The following is an 18,086-nucleotide window of genomic DNA, read 5'->3' as shown; positions in this document are numbered from 1 at the left end:
CTCCACGATCGATCTCAAATTGTGCGCGATGGCATGGCGTGTGTCATAGCCAATAAGTATCATAATAAAGATTCAGACGGCGAGAATGTTAGCTGGGCCGAGGTCATCACCTCCCTCACGACGATGTTGGAACCGACACACATCAAAGACTGTTTACCGGAGGTATTTTCCAGAGCATTGTTCGTAGTAGCAGGGGCAGTTGCTCGACGAGACCCTTCTATTGGCAGTTTAAGCAGCGCCATAGCACATGCGCCCGTCGAGAGCGCAAATTGCAAAGCAGAACTTGGTCGCATCATGGAAGTGCTTGTTAGCAATAAAGACTTTCTCTCTCGAGAGACCCATGCCGTCATCAAACCAACATATCGGCAATGGGTCTATCACTCTATTGTTCAACCTATCCTAAGGCTGGCTTACCCATTTCAGCCCGCCAGCGATACCAGCACAACGTATAGCATTACAGTTCTCTCGATTGTGAAACACCTTGTCTTTGACATCTACTCAGCTGATGCAGAAGATATTGCACGAATCGCGATTGCAGGTCTTTCTAGCTTAAAAAACCAGTATGACCTGGAAGCTACATGTCTTATTTTACTCGCCGTCTTGGATCAAAACCCTGAGATCTTGAAAGGGCATATCAAGACCATAGTAGACGGTGCATATGGCCTATATACCACATCAACAAACTCACAAACAATAGCGCAAGGACAGCCGCAAATCCCCGCACGCTTCCTTCGAACAGGAAGCCCCTCAAAGTGTCGAAAGGGGGCGATGAAGATATTAGAACTGCTCCCTCAGAAATTCGATACAGGCCTTCTCCTCCCCTACGCTGCTAATCTTAGGCGCGGCCTGAAGATCGCCTCCGGTGATTCAGTTCGTTATATTCGGCCCGACGTGCAAGCGGCAAGGAAGGCTTGGGACAGCGTTGTCTGACCTATGATATTGCAAATCTGCTCTGCTCTTGCAAAAGCTTTCCGTACCTCCTCAGCTAGACACTACACCGAGGAGGCCGCCTTATTCCGCAGGTCACAAACGCCAGGATCTATCTCCCCAACGTTTGGGCATGCACATGTCCGTCAAATCGTAGACGAATTTCCCTGGGGGCGCATGTCAGTTGAGGGGAGCCGAGGCTCCGTTCGAGAAATGAACCTGGATTCAAGGAGCGGGAGGAGGCATAGGCGAGCCGAGGAAGAATGGCCCTCCCCATTCCGAACGGGGTTATTCCTAAGGTTAGCGGAAACAGGCTGAAGAATAAACACAGGCCTTGGAAACGATTACGGACTTGCAAGAAAGCCCAGGGCTGTAGTTGGGTATCTCGCTCAGCATTGGGGCATTTCTCGAACATATCTAACTCCTTAAGATGTTGCTGTGATCGGTTCTTGCTGGCTCGATCAGAGCTACAAATACCAGTAAACACTTCATGCCTGTATAGTCTCCGATCTTGTGCATTCATAATATGTGGCTAAGCCTTGCGACGCTTGCCTCCTTTCTTTGGTGTCCCCGATGACTCCGCTCCAGCGTTTGCGGCGAGCACAGCATCTAGCATCTCCGTACTGTATGTTGTCCCTTGCTTGATGTCAGACGACTTTAGCGACTGCAATCTCTTGGAATCCGAGCTCGCAATCGCAGGTACGGAGGAAGCAAGCATATTCTGGAATGGCGCAGCAACAAAATGACCAGCCGCGTCGAACCACTCGGTGAAGGAACGAGCAATATTTAAGGTTTGTGGTTTGGCGGATGTGGATTTTGGAGTAATGGTGATAGCGAGATTGTAAATCGGGACGTTCTTCTTGGTCGTTGTCGCAATGGAGATCTGAAGTTGGTGGATAAGCGACCAGTCAATGAAACACCAGATCTGGTCTGGTTTAGGGCCGGACGCTGCACTTACCCTCTCTCCAGACGGTGCTGTTCCAACATAAACAGTTCCCTTCTCTTTGCCCCAGATCCAGAGCGTCAGAGCGCCATTCAGAATGGAGTATAGCACTACCGCAGCCGCAGTGTAGTACTTGGTGCTCTCGAATCCAAACTTATAGTCCCAGAGGAAGCAGGCGGCAGCGACTAGGAAGGCGCTGTATCCAAGTGCTAACCTCACATCGGTGAGGCCATGTGACTGCTTAAACTTCAAAGAGTTCAGATAGTTCGGAATTGCATCGTCAGAAGTGTTCTTGAGGTCTGTAGTCTTGTGAGCATACTGCGACGATCATCACTGCATTTCTGTCATATTGCGCAGCCGCGGGATTTGTGAGAATTCTTACCTGCAAGGTTGTAGACAGCTATCTTTTCTTGAGATACAGCCATATTGGCACAAGTGTATTGCGTGTATATGTGTAGAGCTCTAACTCAAGTGAATTGGATGTGGGATGGATACGGCTTTATTGAAGCTGATGGTGGAGCTAGATAGAGAGCTCATCTGCAACGGTGGTCTTTCGGAACTGGGAATTACTGTGGCCCGTGCCGCAGGCGACCCCGACTACAGGAGATCATAGCTTCCAACTATCTGCCACCCACACAACCTCCAACTTCGCGACTTCAAGTCATTCAATTGAACCAGCATCACAAGGTGTGAAGAGCAGGTTAGCGGTTGAAAATGGCCCAAATTCCAGTTCAGACGATCCATCGGGATCCCCAGTTGTTGTAAGTAGTCTTCTGAGCGACTTGTTGCGCGACTTAGGCTGACCTCTTTGAAGCTACTGGATCCTCTTTCCCATTACAATTGTCATGGTGAGTTGTCAAAGCATTGAAGCTATCGAGAGAAGTCTGCTTACTCAAAATTGTGCTAGATCCTGACAGGTATTCTTCGACACTATGCCTCGGTAATGCTAGCTACCGCCCCAAAGAAGGTCGACCAGAAAGCGACGCGGGAGCAGAGATCGCTCGTACACGGCATCAGTGTGCGAAGCAACTTTCACGCGCTGTCCAAGAAATCATTCAACACTCGGAGGGATGCTCTGATTACCGCCTACGAATCGGGCGCATATCTCAAGGCGCCTGAAAACCGCGGCCAAGCCCCGCCGAATCCCATGACCGACCCGAACGCTATGGAAGGCATGATGGGCATGATGAAGAATCAAATGGCGATGATCATTCCGAATACCCTGATCATGAGCTGGATCAACGCATTTTTCAGTGGTTATGTCATTAGTGAGTCCGGCATGGGACGTTTTGGCTGCGGCTTTACGCTAACACTGTGGTAGTGAAACTCCCCTTCCCGCTGACCATCAAGTTCAAGAGCATGCTCCAGGCTGGGGTTGCTACGAAAGACATGGATCCGCGGTGGATGTCAAGCATCAGTTGGTATTTCTTGTGTATTTTTGGCCTACAACCTGTCTTCAACTTCCTTCTAGGAAGCGACAATGGTATGTATTCTGCTAAGCTAGCATATTCTCATTGCTGACTGGAGCCAGCTGCAAGCCAAATGGCCCAACAGATGGGCCAGATGGGCCCTCAGGCCCCTCAGATGTTTGGACCTGGTGTGGATCCTGACAAACAGTTCATTGGAGAGGCCGAAAACATCGCGGTGATCGAGCACTACTCCGTGCTGGATGATGTGGAGGGTCGCCTGCTTCAGGGTATCAAGATATAGATGAAGTGGTAAACCTGCGTCTCGTAGGTTTCCGGGCGGCACGTTAGATGGGCGTCTGGTTCTTAGTCCTAGGATATCCTTCATGCATCGTCCCACCATATACAGCATCCGAGACCTGGCGCCTTCATGCTTCCCTTGATTTTGTAAGGGGCCAGCTTGCGCTCCTCGGGTTCCTCTCCGTACTCTACCGGTTTGGTTGGTGTCTGATCGTGCCACTCCTCACTAATGACGGTAAAACGGACCATCTCGTGGCTATCCCAGTACATATTTTGTTCCTCGAGACTCCATAGCCACAACTGCTCGCCATGGTCACTGCGAAGAGTCAGAGATGCGACGTGAAGAGGTTCGCGGGGAGAGCAGGGGGCAGTCTTACTAGACGCAGCCTTCTGGGAGCTCCTCACGCTCGACGAAGATGTCGTCGAAGAAATCGGTCCGAACTAAAAGCCCTTGGATTAGTTTTGAGACCAGCAATGCGTTGGCGATGATCGTACTATGGATGCCGTCGGGGGAGCAGCTGCTAATCCTGCCTAGCATGACCTCCCCTTTGAAGGGCCGGAAGACGATGAGGCGGAACTCGACTGTGAAAGTCTAGCGTTAGATCATGGGACTTATTCAGTAGACAATGAGACTTCTCCGTCGCACACCATTTACGTTGACCAGCCCGGTTCCATGGCCGATCAGGCCTTCGGATGCCCAGAGCAGATCGTAGAGACATACGCAGAGACCAATCTTCTGAATCACCTATCGTGGACAGTCAGTACATACATTTGGCGTAGGAAAAGGCTAGCTAATGAACCGATGCGGTTACTGTAGGACTGCGAACCTTGTTTGCATATTTGGCATTGATGTTGTCCTCAATGGCGTGGATGCTGGTCTTGTTGAAATCCTGGGGACGGATCTGGACCAGGTCCGCAATCTTGGTCTTGAGGGAGAGGGAGATCACATCAGCATCATCAACAACAATAACAACAACAAGAATATGATTGATGAACATGATCGAAAGGACAAACCAGAATGAACATGTTTGATCAAGATCAGACCAAATAGCCTGGAAGATCAGCCACCGTAGCTTCAGCTAGGTATTGTTAAAGGAGCTCAGCACAAACGTTCTCTTAGTTTGGGGGGTTTTTTTTTCTTCTTCCTTGACGAGGCTTAGTACAGAGTGTGATTTAAGTCAATGTAGGCAGGCAAGCAGATGACAAGCAAACTTGCTGTCATGAGAGATATATCGCAGGATAGTTCCATAAAGGATGCAAGGTAGGCAGTGATTCTTCAATCTTCTGAAAGTCGAGTGAGTGACTGGCTCAATCAAAAAGGGCCCCACCCCTGCCAATTTTCTGCCAGCACTAACTTCTGGGAGAGCTGCAGACCCTGGGTGTTCATCTCTCACCGCCCACCACCAGGAAGCAGCTTCTCAGACGGATAAGGCAAGACCGAAAAGCGCCACCAACTATTAAGCCCAAGCTGTTAAGCAGTCCTTTTCCCAGCGTCCGTCCATGATCATCATCTTCTTCTTCTTCACCTTCTTCACCACCACGACCATCAACCAGCCATCACCTATCCAGCCACTGTCCATATCGCGCGACTTCTTTCCTGTTGACTTGCAATCCACCGGAAACCGGCCGAGAGGGTCCCGTCGTTTTTGATTCATTGATCATTGACTGCGTTACAGCCGAACCCGAGCCCGAACTAGTTGTTCTACTCACCTCTTTTACTTTGACCATCGGACCGTGCCTTTTTCCTGCCGCCGGTTCAGTCAGTCAGTTACACACGCGTGTTGTTGTTTCAACAGCCCATCCAACCCCGTCCGCCCCTTCTTCACCTCGTCGAAGGCCTTGCACTCTGTCTCTGAAGAGCCATCGCCCAGCCTTCTCTCAAATCATCTATCCCACATCTCCCACCAAAACGCCGGGCAGTCCCAGCAACAACATCAGCCTTTAGCTGATCACATATACACTACACCACACCACACTGCTTTACACTATCTTGCGTCTCCGAGGCTGGGAGTGAGGTGGTGTAGTCGTGGAAACAGTGGCAGTGGGAGATCTCTGTTGCCGCACGAGCTCTTTTTTCATTTCTGCTGTGTTCTGTGCTCTCGTTCATCAGAACATCACCACCATCATGGCATCCTACGGCTACGGTCCTCCTCCGCCTCCTCCGGCAGCTGCAGCCTCTGCCAATCCTCCGGCTGGCTATTCACAGTATCTCCCATACCAACAGCAGGCACCTCGCGGTGGCCATCCCCCTAGATCTAGCAGAGGAGGCGGGCATCACCCAAATGGTGGCCGGCCAGAATACCACGCACCGCCTGGACCCTACGGATACAATCCCCAGCAGCCACCTCAGCCGTATGGACCTCAGAATCCCGGGCCCTATCCGACCCAACATCCCCAACCCCAACCTGGAGGCTACCCGCCGCAACAATGGCCAGACCAGGGCCACGGCCATCCCCAGCAACAAGCCCCTCCGCAGTCGAGCCTTCAACCACAGAACTATCATCCAAACTACGCTCAGCACATCTATCAACAACCTGCGTACGCCCAGCAGGCGCCCGCCTATGTACCGCCTCCGCAGCCGTATGCACAGCCGTATCCTCCACAACATCAGCCCAATGGACCACCTGCTCAGCAGTGGGGTGGTTCAGGCCCTAGCCCGCCACCACCGCAGCAGCAGCAGCACCACCCTCATCACCAGAGCCCGCCTCAGTTCGGCGGTGGGCGCGGTCGGGGTGGCCACCATAGCGATCGGGGCCCATCAAAGGCGCAGGTGATGGGGCCGCCGATACGCATGGGGTTTGATAATGGCGCTCATCACGACCACGCCGCTCCAGTGAGCAATGGCTATCCTTCGCAACCCTACGGTGCTCCCCAGGGGCCGGGCCCCTACCCGCCAGCACCTTATCAAGGATACCCGCAGTCAGGCCCGTCTCCGATGTCTGGGCCTCCCCAGTACGACAGTCACTTTAATCAGAACAATAACCGTCCTCATGGCAGGGGTGGCTTCCATAACAATAATCCCAGGAATCGTCCTCAATTTGGGGGTGATAAGATGCGTCACCAACATAACAGGAAACCAGGCGGCCCGCCTTCAACTCCCAACACGCACCATCAGAAGCCTGATGCAGCGTCGGCGGGCAAAAAGAAGAAACGCAAAACGAATACACTAGGTCTGACGCCAGGGGATGATTCTGATGAAGACGATGTTGATGAGGAAGCCAAGTTGACTGAGATGATAGGCGCTGACGCTCCGCAGTAAGTTTAGATATCGAGGGTGGCTTTTGCATATTGACTGACTTCCCAAGACCACAGGACATTTCTGCGTGGATTGCCGAGCGTCGGCGGAACTTCCCAACACAAGCGCGTGTAAAGGCTAAGTTAGCCGCCGAGAGTGTCCAGAGTAGTAATGGGATCAAAGAAGAAGACGCCGATCCCAGAGGTGTTTCGCTCTCGGCATACGAGAAGCAGCAACAGAAGGCCGACAAACTCAGGAAACAGCTAGAGAAAGTCGAGTCCAGCCTCAAGAGGAAGCGTGAGCAGCAAGATGCTGGCGACGAGATGCGAGACGTCACAATCAGCTCATCTGTTTCTTCGTCATCCAAGTCCGATGATGAAAAGCCAGAGGCACTGTCGACAAAGCAGGAGCAGCCTGCGTATCTTCCTCCGCCCCCAAAGAAGGCCGATCCTACGAAGCATTGCAAGTACTATTCTACGGGAGGTACATGTGGCAAGAAGGGCAAGTGCCGCTTCGTTCACGATCCGGCTGTTCGTGAAGCCGCATTGAAGGAGCGAGAGTTGAATGGAGGCAGGATGACTCTACAACAGCGTCTTATTCTCAATGACAAGGATCAGGAGGACCTGACCATCATCAAGACTCTTCAATATCTCAAAGAAAAGGGCTTGATGCGGGAGGATAAGACAGCTTCCGAGGCTACTGTGCTGAGTGCTCAGCTGACCAACGGCGAGGGCGCTCAGCCTAGCTCAACTCCAAAGTCGTTTCTTCCACCTCCGCCAGTTGGCCTTCCCGCACAGCCGCCGCCGAGCGTCTTGTCTGGCACCAGTACTGTTCGCTATCAGGGATGGAATCTAAGTGGCTTCGGCAATACTGGTGTAAAGTCTGGTGATTCGTAGGACCGATCACCTTCACGATCTGAACCAGAGCACAAGTTCTATAGATCCAGTCGCCGCCATCAACATCATCCCGGGCGACGACGACGTCACGCATGTAATAAGACGTAAGCTTCGTCTCGTTCAATCAACACCGATAAATGAGAAATGGTGTACTGTGCCAGTCCCCTATACCGACAACATTTTTCTTATTACACGTTAGTGGGGTTGGGCGTTATCTGCTTTCGAGATCGGTTCCCCGTTTTGACTCCAGACCGAGACTCATCCTCGGCATCCATGGTTTGCCATTAGCTGCCATCTCCCTCATAAGTGCGGAGATTACTCCGTCATCCTACTCTGACAGTGTCAGTCAACTTTACTCGAGATGGTTCAGTGAAACGGAGCCGAGATACGAAGACCGTTACTATATCTTTTTAATACATTCGTATTTAAGTCTTTCTCGTAGACCAAGGTGTTGATGTGAGAGTTTCACATGAAACATGCGATGCCGTCAATCTGTGCTCATATACAAAACATCCGCTTCTGCGTGAGAGAAACCCACCATGTTGTTGGACTAGCTTCATCTATCGAGTCAAGTGTCCATTGCCAACATCTGGTAGATTTTGTGTGGATACACTCTGTGCGAGCAATAGAATACTTATCCCGACAGTAATCTACCCCATAGCTCAAAGAATGCAAGTAGTCTTAATTTCTCACTTAATTACAAAGATCATGAGAAATACAATGTGGAAACGATAGTTGTTATCGGCTGCCAATGGTGAAAACCGTCCAAACGCCTACCGCTAATGCTATTCTAGACCTCTGCCACATGGACTGGTCCATCATTATGTATCTACAAAACGCCAAAACCGTAACATCTCGACTCCTCGGCCAGAGCCATATGTGATACGAAGCATGCATGATGACGCTGACAACTGCGAAAGTGAGAATGAAACAAACAAACAAAGCTTCTATCGTCCCTCCAAAAGCCTTCTCTTGCGCTCTTCCTTTTCGAGCTTGAGTTTCCTTTCTAATGCTTCTTCTCGGCGATCTTCCTGCCTTGCATAGATCTCAGCCCTGCGCTCTTCAACATCAATATCGGACAAGCCGGCCTCCATATCCGACTCGTCATCCTCGTCAGAGTAATCTCCGTAGCCGCGTCGGCGGTCTCCACCGTACTCAGGCTCATCGTCATCATACTCAATGAAGTCGTCCAATTCCTCATCGTAGTCATCGTCCCGATTACGACGAGCGCTGAAAGCCCCATAAGGTCGAGACTCATGGTGGCGATCTCGGGATCCGTTAGGGGCAGTTGGCTTGGATGATGATCCAGCTCTGGAAGCACCCGGAGGCGGGCGAGCAGTTCCGGTATATCCAGTTGTTGCCGTGGCAGCCTTCTTCAGCTTTTTGTCTTCCTCCACGGACTTGGCCGTCTTTCCATTCAAAGACTTCCCACCATCCTTTCTACGAGTCATAGAGCTAGTCCCACCTCTCGGGCGGTCAAGATCTCCATCACGCGACGCTCCCGAGCCGTTGGCGCCTAGCCGAGCATGTCCAGGTTTTGTGTTTTGTGGCTTCGCACCTCTCCTTAAACCTTTCGTTTGCTCGGCTTTCAGTTCCTCGCGCTCACGCTTCGTAGGGACCTTGTCTAAGGCCTTGTGTTGTATTTTACCGACCGCTCCCATCGTTGCTTGGGCCGCTTTGGCGCGAGCCATGATCTCGGCATAAGATCCTTTCTTTGGCTGTGACTTGGAGGACGATCCTTCTCCAGGGCTCGACTTCGCAGGTGCCGTAGAGTTCGTGCGTGCCACCGTAGGGCTCCTCAACGCACTGGATCTCGAGCCATTTCCAAAGGACGCACTCGTAGGCGATGGCTTAGACGGGGTGTTCATCGGTTTTCTGGCCAGTAGAGATGAAGAGGACTTGGTAGGGTTTGCCTGTGTATTCGGACCCTTTAGGGAAGCACTTCCAGTATACAACTGCCGATCAACCGGACGTGGCGATGCCGAAGCAACATCGCCTGATTTGGCTGATCCGTTTGCAAGTGGAGTCGTCCGTTGGGCCTTCTGCGCAGCGCCGCTGAGATCATCGTCGGCCTTCCGCTTCACGGACCCGAGGGTGATTTTCGTGCTCGTCGGCGTGGTGGAAGCGGTCGACGGTTTGGGCTTCTCGCCCGTGATCGATGCGAGCAAGTCACTAATCTGCTGTCATGTTAGCCCATACCCCCTCCAGCAGCTAATCTTCAACTCGGATAAGAGGACAAGTCAAGTAGATAATCTAACGCACCGGCATGGCGATAATGAGACAGCTACGCCGTCAGACCGAGCGCTCAAATGGGTGGGTGCCTTCTATGCCGTCATATATATGGTTGGGGTTGAGTCATCTGGTGAACAAAGAGAACCCGCCACGAGAGCCTGTTTAGGCGGTTCACAAGACCGATGCGCTGGACGGCCGAGCGGCGGGCGATAGTCGACACAAAAATGCTGAAAAGCGGTCGGCGTTGCTCTTAAGCGTATGCAGTGATGGAGTTGTACTCTAGAGCATGCTGCAACGGAGAAAATGGCGAGGTTCGTTTATGTACAAAGAAGAAAGCAGTAGAAGTCGCTCGTGTGATGGACTATTGCCATTTTATTCTAGATTCTTTGGGGCGCCATGCCTCCAAGAGATGACGGACGGGCCTGGCCTCATTGGACAGTGACAGCCGGGAGACGGTGCCGGCATGCTCGATTGTCCGGTTCCGTAAAGTGGGGGAGGCTGAATGGAGGGATGGTCATGCTTGATGATGCCACTCGCCTGCCAGCTGGCTGCCAGCCTCCTTCCCCACCCCACCACCAACAGACCCTAAGCCCACCAAATCGAATTAATTTTTGGCAAACTCATCGAGGTGTCACACCGAGCAATCGACTACCTTTTTTCCTTCCTCTCCACCACCACCAAAAAAGACTTTAGGACTCGAAGACTCAGTCTCCGCCCAACTCGCGGTTAAATTGATTGACATCTCGTGTTCTTACATCTCAATCGCATAAAAGTGAGCTCGCTCCGCACCCGTTCTGACTCCTGTCTCTCTTTCTTGTTTCCATCTTGCCCGCAAGCTGTACGCTTCGTCGCTGCGAATCCACCACCGCCGCAACAGCGTCGCCTGCCCAAGAATGACTTTGACCTGGCACTAACATCACACAGAAACACCTTTCACAATGAAGCACCTCGCCGCTTACCTTCTGCTTGGCCTCGCCGGCAACACCTCCCCCTCCGCCTCCGACATCAAGAAGGTCCTGTCCTCCGTTGGCATTGAGGCCGACGATGACCGCCTGGAGAAGCTTCTGTCAGAGCTTGACGGCAAGGACATCAACGAGGTACGCTGATAGAAAGCTTGGTGGAAACGTGTGATGCGACGATGCTAACAAAGCTCGATGAACAGCTGATCGCCGAGGGTAGCTCCAAGCTCGCTTCCGTCCCGTCCGGTGGCGCTGGTGGTGCTGCTGCTGCTGGTGGCGCTGCCGCTGGCGGTGCCGCCGCTGAGGAGACCAAGGAGGAGGCCAAGGAGGAGGAGAAGGAGGAGTCCGACGAGGACATGGGCTTCGGTCTGTTCGACTAAGCGGCTCATTAAGCCATCGATATGTCGATACCACCCGTTGCTCGATGGGAAGGGTCTATACTCGGTTTACGACTATTCTTGGCACGTCATTCCCGGATTTGGGGGATTTGGTTTGGCATGGCATAGGCATGGCAGGGCATAATTCTCAGGATTGGACTGCGAGAAGCTGTCAAAAGACTTAGACAGACGAGACAAGAAAAAGAATCTCGTTGCCTCCCTAACCGAAGACCAGTCGTTTTTCTATGCACCACGGTGTATGATGGCTTGTATGACATCGTTACCCGTAGGACGTGTCGGGTGTCTAAAACAAAGGTATATCGCACATTGGCGCAACCCCGAACGTATGCTGTGGCCAGTGTTTCTGTCATCTATGTAATACAAGGAGTATGTGACCAAGGGTTGTTCGCGAATAAGGCTGATAAATCTCAACTATGGCATCTGAGGAAATTTGTCGCATTGTAAAACTTTAAGTCAACTGGAGAGACAGACGAGTAAAATAAGTAGGTAGGCTCGAGGTCACTGATGAGTGAATGAAGTGTTCTCCTAGAAATGCAGCTCCAGCATCAATGGTAGAGTGCCCCAACACCCTGCTATCGCCAACATTCAATTAGTCTGCTCGTTTTAGAGATGTAAGTGGTTGCATTTACATTTAATGGCCTGCATGAATCTGCCGGAAATTTTCCTTTGCACCTGGGAGAGTGTCTAACCTAATTGGTGAGGTTCCGCGTTGCTCGCAGCAACCGGTTGTGACGGTTTAATTGGCTTGATTGGCCCGCCCGCGGTGCTGACCAAAATAACAGCCAACGCCCGGAGCCAAGGCAGATCTCCGTGTTATCCACCCCCTTCAACATTGCACATGTCGCGACGCCTTACTTCTTCCACTACCAAACCACCAAAGAATTGATCATGGACCTCGTCGACGCGAAATACGTCCCTTCAATTTGACTACAGAGATCACAACAACATCACAGATTGGGCCACTTGCCTCGTGCTGGAGCAACATTTATTATCTACTGAGCTCCGATCTCGAGATCCAGGACTTTGCCCGGTGGTGGATACCTAGAAGCTGGAAAGGCAAGCTGGAAACACCAGGATTGTACATACAAATAAACAACACAAGCTATGTCGGCAGCTTCGCCCACACCAATAGGGGCCGGCAGCCATATCTCCTCCCTTGGCCGGAGGACATCAGCGCGCCAGGCCCTACGGCGCCCGCCTTCCCGTCCACAGCTCAGTCGAAGCGAGTCAAATCCCGTGCCGAGCTCTAAGGAAGCGAAAGGGGCAGGAGCAAAATCACAACAGTACTCAACGCTGAATGAAAGCTCCGACGATGAGATACCTGTTCCAATGAAGCTCAGCGCACTTACAAAGGCCCTCCTGGACGATGGTGGAGCTCCCGCATCGGCGTCCGAGGGAATCAACTCTGTGTCGACTGCGCATCGCCCGTCCTCGCCACCCGCGAGGCCCGAGTCAAGGGTTATGACTAGAAGGCGCAGCGTATTGACCAGAAGCACGTCCTCGGCGGCCGACGAGCGGGAGAAGCCTGCCAAGGAGCCCGTGAGAGAGACTAGACGTCATGCACGGGCAGGCAGTGCACATATCTCGTCATCGAGGCCTGCATCGCCTGTGCGAACTCGGGATAGTAGCCCACCGCCACGGAAAAGAGTGGTTCGGCTCAGCACGACGCCTGGTGGCGGCGTCCTCCAGAATCCTGTACGAAGATCCCTTTCTGCTTCAACGTCCCGCAAGCGTCCGGAAAGCGGCGACAGGGTTGATGAGAAAGACGAGATTGTGAATCAGAGTGCAGCTGCCATTGTCGCAAATTCAGAGGCGGATCTCAACACTCCGGCACAAGCAGTCCGTCGGGTCCAGATAGCCGTTGGGTCTTCGGGAAGTAAAATGCGCTCAGCAGGCTCATCAGGACCTTCTTCCAAACGCTCGGGCTCTATACCTCCCAGCGATCATGACGTGCCCGAGGACCCACAAACGATAGCTCGTGGCCAGGCCGCCGTCAACCAGGGTAGTGTCTCCCGGTTTGGTGGCAGCGTGAGAGCGAGAGAGGATCCAAATCTGCAAAGCTCTATGCGTATCAAGAGAGTTGGTAAGGTTGCGGGCAGTTTCTTGAGCGGGCCCGCTCGTCGTGGGCGACGACGACAAAGTGAGGAGGATAGCCCGGTAGAGGAGAATGGTGATGGCGAGGGGTTGATATCGAGCCAGGAGCCAGAAAGTCAACAGCCCGATGGCGGTGAATTGGCAGCTGGGTCTTTGTACGCTTCCACTTACCGCGACTTTGCCGCGTCTGGGAGTCCTGTTAGCAGCAAGGATCCATCCCGAGCAGGCCATCGAAAGACAGTTTCCCACGCCGGGCTTGAACCCGCCAAAGAGGCACAGGAGGTAGATTTGCTCCAGGAGAATTGTCGTGTCCCCAGTTCGCGCCCAGAACTGCCTTCAGCTCACGACCAAGAGAACGAGGTCCCCTTGGCCATCAGAGTACCCAAAGCTTCCATGGGAATATTCTCGCAAAAGGACATTGATAAGAAGCCAGGGCGGCCATTCAGTATTGACCCGGTTGCACAAGTGCAATCTTCTGCTGTATCCCCAGAGCGAAAAGTCCTCGGTCAAATGAGCCAGAACACACCTCATGTAGTAGTCCCAATCCACCGGCCAGCGCCCCCACCGCCACCCAAAATGAGTGTCTTGGAGACGGCGACGGCACCAGCTGGGGCCGCCACGACAGGCCAGGCAAACAAGAAGAAGAGTATAATGCTCAAGGTGAACGGGAGGTCTTATCAACGAGTAGACTGCATTGGTCGGGGTGGCAGCGCGAAGGTATACCGAGTCACGGCTGAGAACGGCAAAATGTTCGCCCTAAAGAGAGTCAACATCGAAAATGCCGATGAAACTACTGTCAAGGGCTACAAAGGAGAGATCAACCTTCTCCAGAAACTATCCAACGTCGACCGTGTCATCCAGTTGTTTGACTACGAACTCAACGAAGAGAAGCAAATACTAAGCCTGGTGAGTCCATCCTATTTTCATTTATTTCAAGGCACGGCTAATATAATATGTCATACAGCTCATGGAGATGGGAGAGCTGGATCTTTATACCCTACTGAGAATTCGCCAGAACTCAGAAGGCTCTAAACTGGATCCCGTCTTCATACGATATTACTGGAAGGAAATGCTCGAGTGTCTTTCAGCAGTGCATGCACATGACATCGTGCATTCCGATTTGAAGCCGGCAAATTTTGTTTTGGTTCAAGGGCGTCTGAAGTTGATTGACTTTGGCATCGCAAATGCGATACAAACCGACGAGACCGTCAATGTGCACCGAGAGACGCAGGTCGGCACGCCGAACTACATGTCTCCAGAGAGCTTGATGGATTCTAATCAGTACTCATTTACTTCTGCCAAAGGCGGGCGCTTTCCCATTGCACATGGTCCTAAAGGGCCCAAGCTTGTGAAGATGGGCAAACCAAGCGACGTCTGGTCCTTGGGATGCATACTATATCAGATGGTGTATGGGCAGCTGCCATTCGCACACATTCAGAACATGATGGCACGCTATCATGCAATCATAAACTGGAATCATCCTATCGACTTCCCCGAGAAGGGAACGGGTGGTGTTATTGTCCCGCCCTCGCTGGTGCGGACAATCAAACGCTGCCTTAATCGGGAACAGCATTTGCGGCCCACCTGTGACGAGTTACTTGCGGAGACAGATCCATTTTTGTACCCTGCTGAGTTCGCATCTGATCTGCCGGGTTTCGCGAATGCATTGCCAATGACGGAGGAACTGCTTGGCAGGATCATTCAGAGTGTTGTCACCCGGTGTCGAGAACGCTTACCTACAGACGGTGAGGCAATGAGCGCTTGGCCAGCTGCTTACTGGGCTAGTGTGAGGAAAGCTGTATCGGTAAAAGATGGGAGGTCGTGATATTGTCTTTTTATTTTCACATTGGGTTGGAGTGGTGAGCATTCTTTGACATGGCTTGGTGAAACAGTATTGAAGAGCGTTTGGATACCTACTTGTTTCTTGGAGTTTCATAAGGCGGCTCTTGTCATTGTCGCTGGCTACAGCTCAGCCTCTCCGTCGCTGTTTCTCTCATATCTCTCCTCTACGGGAATTCACTGTTATATCTTATTTTGGTCATAGCTGCTTTAGCATCCCGTCAGCGTCCATGATTCAATGTCGAATAATCATACTATTCATATGCGAATTGGACCCGATACAGCATCGAGCCTAACATCACAGCCCTTCTGGCTCGTTCTTTATAGTGACATATAATACATATTGCTGCAAGGCAGCTATCGGTTGTCCACATTTGTAGTCCGAGGATGTTAGTGAACAGGATCGAACGATTTGATGACTATTCGGTATATCCCCTCCACAGAGTAATCGCCAACAAAGCCATGAGATTGAATCTCTCTTTATGCCTCGACTTCCTCCGGCGTGCTGATCTTGAGCTCGCTTACTCTTAACACGGTATACTTGTGTTTGCTCCTGACCGTCTTCTTCCTCCTGTTTCGCTGCTTCTTCTTGATCTTGATGCGCATTGGCTCACTTTCTACACCCAGAACCACAGCCCGGCACTCAAACAATCGTTCATCGACATAAGGAGCTCCCTTGAGAGTGAAGTCGCGGCTACCGAGGATGCTGGCACGGTTAAGCCGGAGAACATCACCTGGCAGAACGCCGGGCATTTTATAGGGTAGCCGAATGGAGTCGCCGGGGGTTACGAGATAGGGACGGCCGTGTATATGAATGGTGATATAGTGGCCATATTGTGCGGCGAGCAATGGCAGCAACGCGCGCACAGAGTCCGATAGAGGACCATTCGAAGACACAGAGGGCTCTGAGGATGGCGCGGCAACGGTTGATGCTGCTGGCTGATGTGTTTCCGGTGGCGTTTGTTGCGCAGGCGGCTTCTGATTCTGGGCGATTTGCGGAAGACCAGCGTCGGTCTGTGTAGTAGGCTCGACGATGTGCGAGGTTGAGTTGAAGAATCGTGCTCGAACGGGGAGTAGGAAGGAGGGCGGGAGCCTTGCCACAGGAGTCCGCAGCTCCAGCACAGAGCGCAGAAGAGCTCGACTCATTGTGACTGCCGCAACTGTGTCGGTGGGAGTGATGCGGCGCCTCGGGCGGCGAGGTTGCTGACAGTAGCAAGATGATGGGCCGTTGAGTCGATTCTTTAAGGTCCATCCAGGTGACCCAGGCCAGCTACGAGAAAATTCAATGGAGCTCGCCAGGTTCCAAGCATCTGGGGTGGGGCTCGCAGCGCGGTCCGTGCGGCCTGTATGTGGCCTTGGTGACGCGATACGGGAGAGTCAATCCTTTTGCAAACAATGCTCTAAGCCATCAGCCACGCAGCCGACAAAGTAGACGACTAGACACCTGACTGCTTGTCCTACAGAGATATAAATCGATCTTAACTTACAAAGTATGGCGATTTATCAAATGCGAAATGTATAGCCTTTCTTGGTGCTTGATCTGGCTCGAACCCTAGAAACACTTCTGGGCCGTCTGTCTCATACTCGTCAATTCATAAGTCATGATTCTGGCCTTCGGTATATTACTCGTGTTTCGTGTTCCCGCTGAGGATCCGTGTGCAGTTTGGAACCTTCTACAATATGAAGGTGTGAAGTCACAGGACCTCCCAGTAAGAGCAGCAGCCGTATCGAGTACATGGGGACACACATCCAGTAAATATGTACGTGCAGAGATCAAAGCAAGCAACCAGAACTCACTATCCAGTGCCAACTTCAAACAACCACATAAATGCGATGAGGAAATATAACGAGTCAATTATATCGGGAATGGTCCATAATGGCCGGTATCGTTTTCCAAGGTCGTGCAGCGCCGGGAATTATTGTTGAATGTTGAGTTACCTTAAACGTTATTCCCAGATTGAATGATTACATTCGACAAGGAATCACGACTCGAGGAATACTCGAGTAATGGCGAGCATCGAGAAATCCCTCCCTCCTATTCGCCAACATTCCGCCCCTCAGACACCCATTTTATCCTGTATTCTTCCACATATGCCTCGGATTGATATACCAGGTACCTTTTGAACCGATCCGTTAAAGATCTGTGCAATACATTTTGCAGTTTGTAGGTCCGTGATCTGTTTGACAGAATATCAGCCGGTGAATAATGTTATTGCGGACTCACAAACCATCAAGATACCGAATAATAACAAGGCCAACACCGTGTCCAGCAATCCCAAGGTTTTGGAGCCGAGAACAGATATCATGACGAGAAGTCGTGATTGCTGTGATCCTTCGAAACTCTTCTCACGATTCAGGGTTGTTCCACGAAAATCGACAGGGTCATACAGGGGCGACTAGATCGCAATATCACAAATCAAGCACCTCGGTAAGCAAAGAAAAGACAAAAATAAAGTTGAGGTGTCAGAGAAACCCTGAAGACATTATCTTATTATTCAGCCCGCCATCGGCTTCACTCTCGCCTATCAGATACTAAGGTAGCCGTTTAAAAAAAGTCGGATGCATGTAAGATCCAAGCTGAAACCCCAGGATTGGCCGACAGCCTTCAAATAGTGCAGAAAGGCACCTTTTTTGATTGGATGACATGGGGCGGCCGCTTTGGAGCGCCGTTTGGCAGCATTTGTAAAGTCTAGGCCACATAGAAACATGCATAATATCTCCGAGCTCCAAGATTCTAGCAGCGTTCAACCTGCAGACTCAGCCGCGATATGAATTAGAATCTAGCCTTTTTTGGGACAATGCTTGCTTACATGGCTCTTGGACAACCAGCCTTTTCAATGCGGTCAAGGAGAAAATC

General features: G+C 51.7%; 8 protein-coding genes across 8 annotated transcripts; 4 read left to right on the top strand and 4 right to left on the bottom strand.

Moving 5' to 3' along the window:
- Positions 1 to 1,459: 1,459 nt before the first annotated feature.
- UCRPA7_6697 (putative signal peptidase complex protein) lies at positions 1,460 to 2,295 on the bottom strand (the record flags this gene model as incomplete). Its single annotated transcript, XM_007919234.1, has 3 exons — positions 1,460 to 1,810; positions 1,886 to 2,169; positions 2,253 to 2,295. The coding sequence occupies 3 exons, from the start codon at positions 2,293 to 2,295 to the stop codon at positions 1,460 to 1,462; spliced, it is 678 nt and encodes a 225-aa protein (XP_007917425.1).
- Positions 2,296 to 2,715: 420 nt separating this feature from the next.
- Positions 2,716 to 3,580, top strand: UCRPA7_6696 (putative transmembrane protein 111 protein; the record flags this gene model as incomplete). Its single annotated transcript, XM_007919233.1, has 4 exons — positions 2,716 to 2,718; positions 2,778 to 3,138; positions 3,192 to 3,353; positions 3,402 to 3,580. The coding sequence occupies 4 exons, from the start codon at positions 2,716 to 2,718 to the stop codon at positions 3,578 to 3,580; spliced, it is 705 nt and encodes a 234-aa protein (XP_007917424.1).
- An 80-nt stretch (positions 3,581 to 3,660) lies between these two features.
- On the bottom strand, positions 3,661 to 4,574 carry UCRPA7_6695 (putative dna-directed rna polymerase iii polypeptide protein; the record flags this gene model as incomplete). The annotated part of the gene is made up of 5 exons (XM_007919232.1): positions 3,661 to 3,892; positions 3,954 to 4,017; positions 4,072 to 4,158; positions 4,225 to 4,321; positions 4,404 to 4,574. 5 exons carry the CDS (start codon positions 4,572 to 4,574, stop codon positions 3,661 to 3,663), a joined length of 651 nt encoding a protein of 216 aa, XP_007917423.1.
- A 1,356-nt stretch (positions 4,575 to 5,930) lies between these two features.
- On the top strand, positions 5,931 to 7,707 carry UCRPA7_6694 (putative nuclear fragile x mental retardation-interacting protein 1 protein; the record flags this gene model as incomplete). The annotated part of the gene is made up of 3 exons (XM_007919231.1): positions 5,931 to 6,114; positions 6,657 to 6,831; positions 6,882 to 7,707. 3 exons carry the CDS (start codon positions 5,931 to 5,933, stop codon positions 7,705 to 7,707), a joined length of 1,185 nt encoding a protein of 394 aa, XP_007917422.1.
- A 947-nt stretch (positions 7,708 to 8,654) lies between these two features.
- UCRPA7_6693 (putative spt2 chromatin protein) lies at positions 8,655 to 9,368 on the bottom strand (the record flags this gene model as incomplete). Its single annotated transcript, XM_007919230.1, has 1 exon — positions 8,655 to 9,368. One exon carries the CDS (start codon positions 9,366 to 9,368, stop codon positions 8,655 to 8,657), a length of 714 nt encoding a protein of 237 aa, XP_007917421.1.
- A 1,509-nt stretch (positions 9,369 to 10,877) lies between these two features.
- On the top strand, positions 10,878 to 11,278 carry UCRPA7_6692 (putative 60s acidic ribosomal protein p2 protein; the record flags this gene model as incomplete). The annotated part of the gene is made up of 2 exons (XM_007919229.1): positions 10,878 to 11,036; positions 11,102 to 11,278. The coding sequence occupies 2 exons, from the start codon at positions 10,878 to 10,880 to the stop codon at positions 11,276 to 11,278; spliced, it is 336 nt and encodes a 111-aa protein (XP_007917420.1).
- Positions 11,279 to 13,966: 2,688 nt separating this feature from the next.
- UCRPA7_6691 (putative checkpoint protein) lies at positions 13,967 to 14,980 on the top strand (the record flags this gene model as incomplete). The annotated part of the gene is made up of 3 exons (XM_007919228.1): positions 13,967 to 14,296; positions 14,355 to 14,901; positions 14,961 to 14,980. The coding sequence occupies 3 exons, from the start codon at positions 13,967 to 13,969 to the stop codon at positions 14,978 to 14,980; spliced, it is 897 nt and encodes a 298-aa protein (XP_007917419.1).
- A 729-nt stretch (positions 14,981 to 15,709) lies between these two features.
- Positions 15,710 to 16,375, bottom strand: UCRPA7_6690 (putative aconitate hydratase protein; the record flags this gene model as incomplete). Its single annotated transcript, XM_007919227.1, has 1 exon — positions 15,710 to 16,375. The coding sequence occupies one exon, from the start codon at positions 16,373 to 16,375 to the stop codon at positions 15,710 to 15,712; it is 666 nt and encodes a 221-aa protein (XP_007917418.1).
- Between the last annotated feature and the right edge of the window lie 1,711 nt (positions 16,376 to 18,086).

The sequence above is a fragment of the Phaeoacremonium minimum genome, assembly GCF_000392275.1.
Source record: "Phaeoacremonium minimum UCRPA7 unplaced genomic scaffold PA7_03_scaffold_492, whole genome shotgun sequence".
Lineage (NCBI taxonomy): Eukaryota > Fungi > Ascomycota > Sordariomycetes > Togniniales > Togniniaceae > Phaeoacremonium > Phaeoacremonium minimum.
This window is presented reverse-complemented; position numbering and strand designations above follow the sequence as displayed.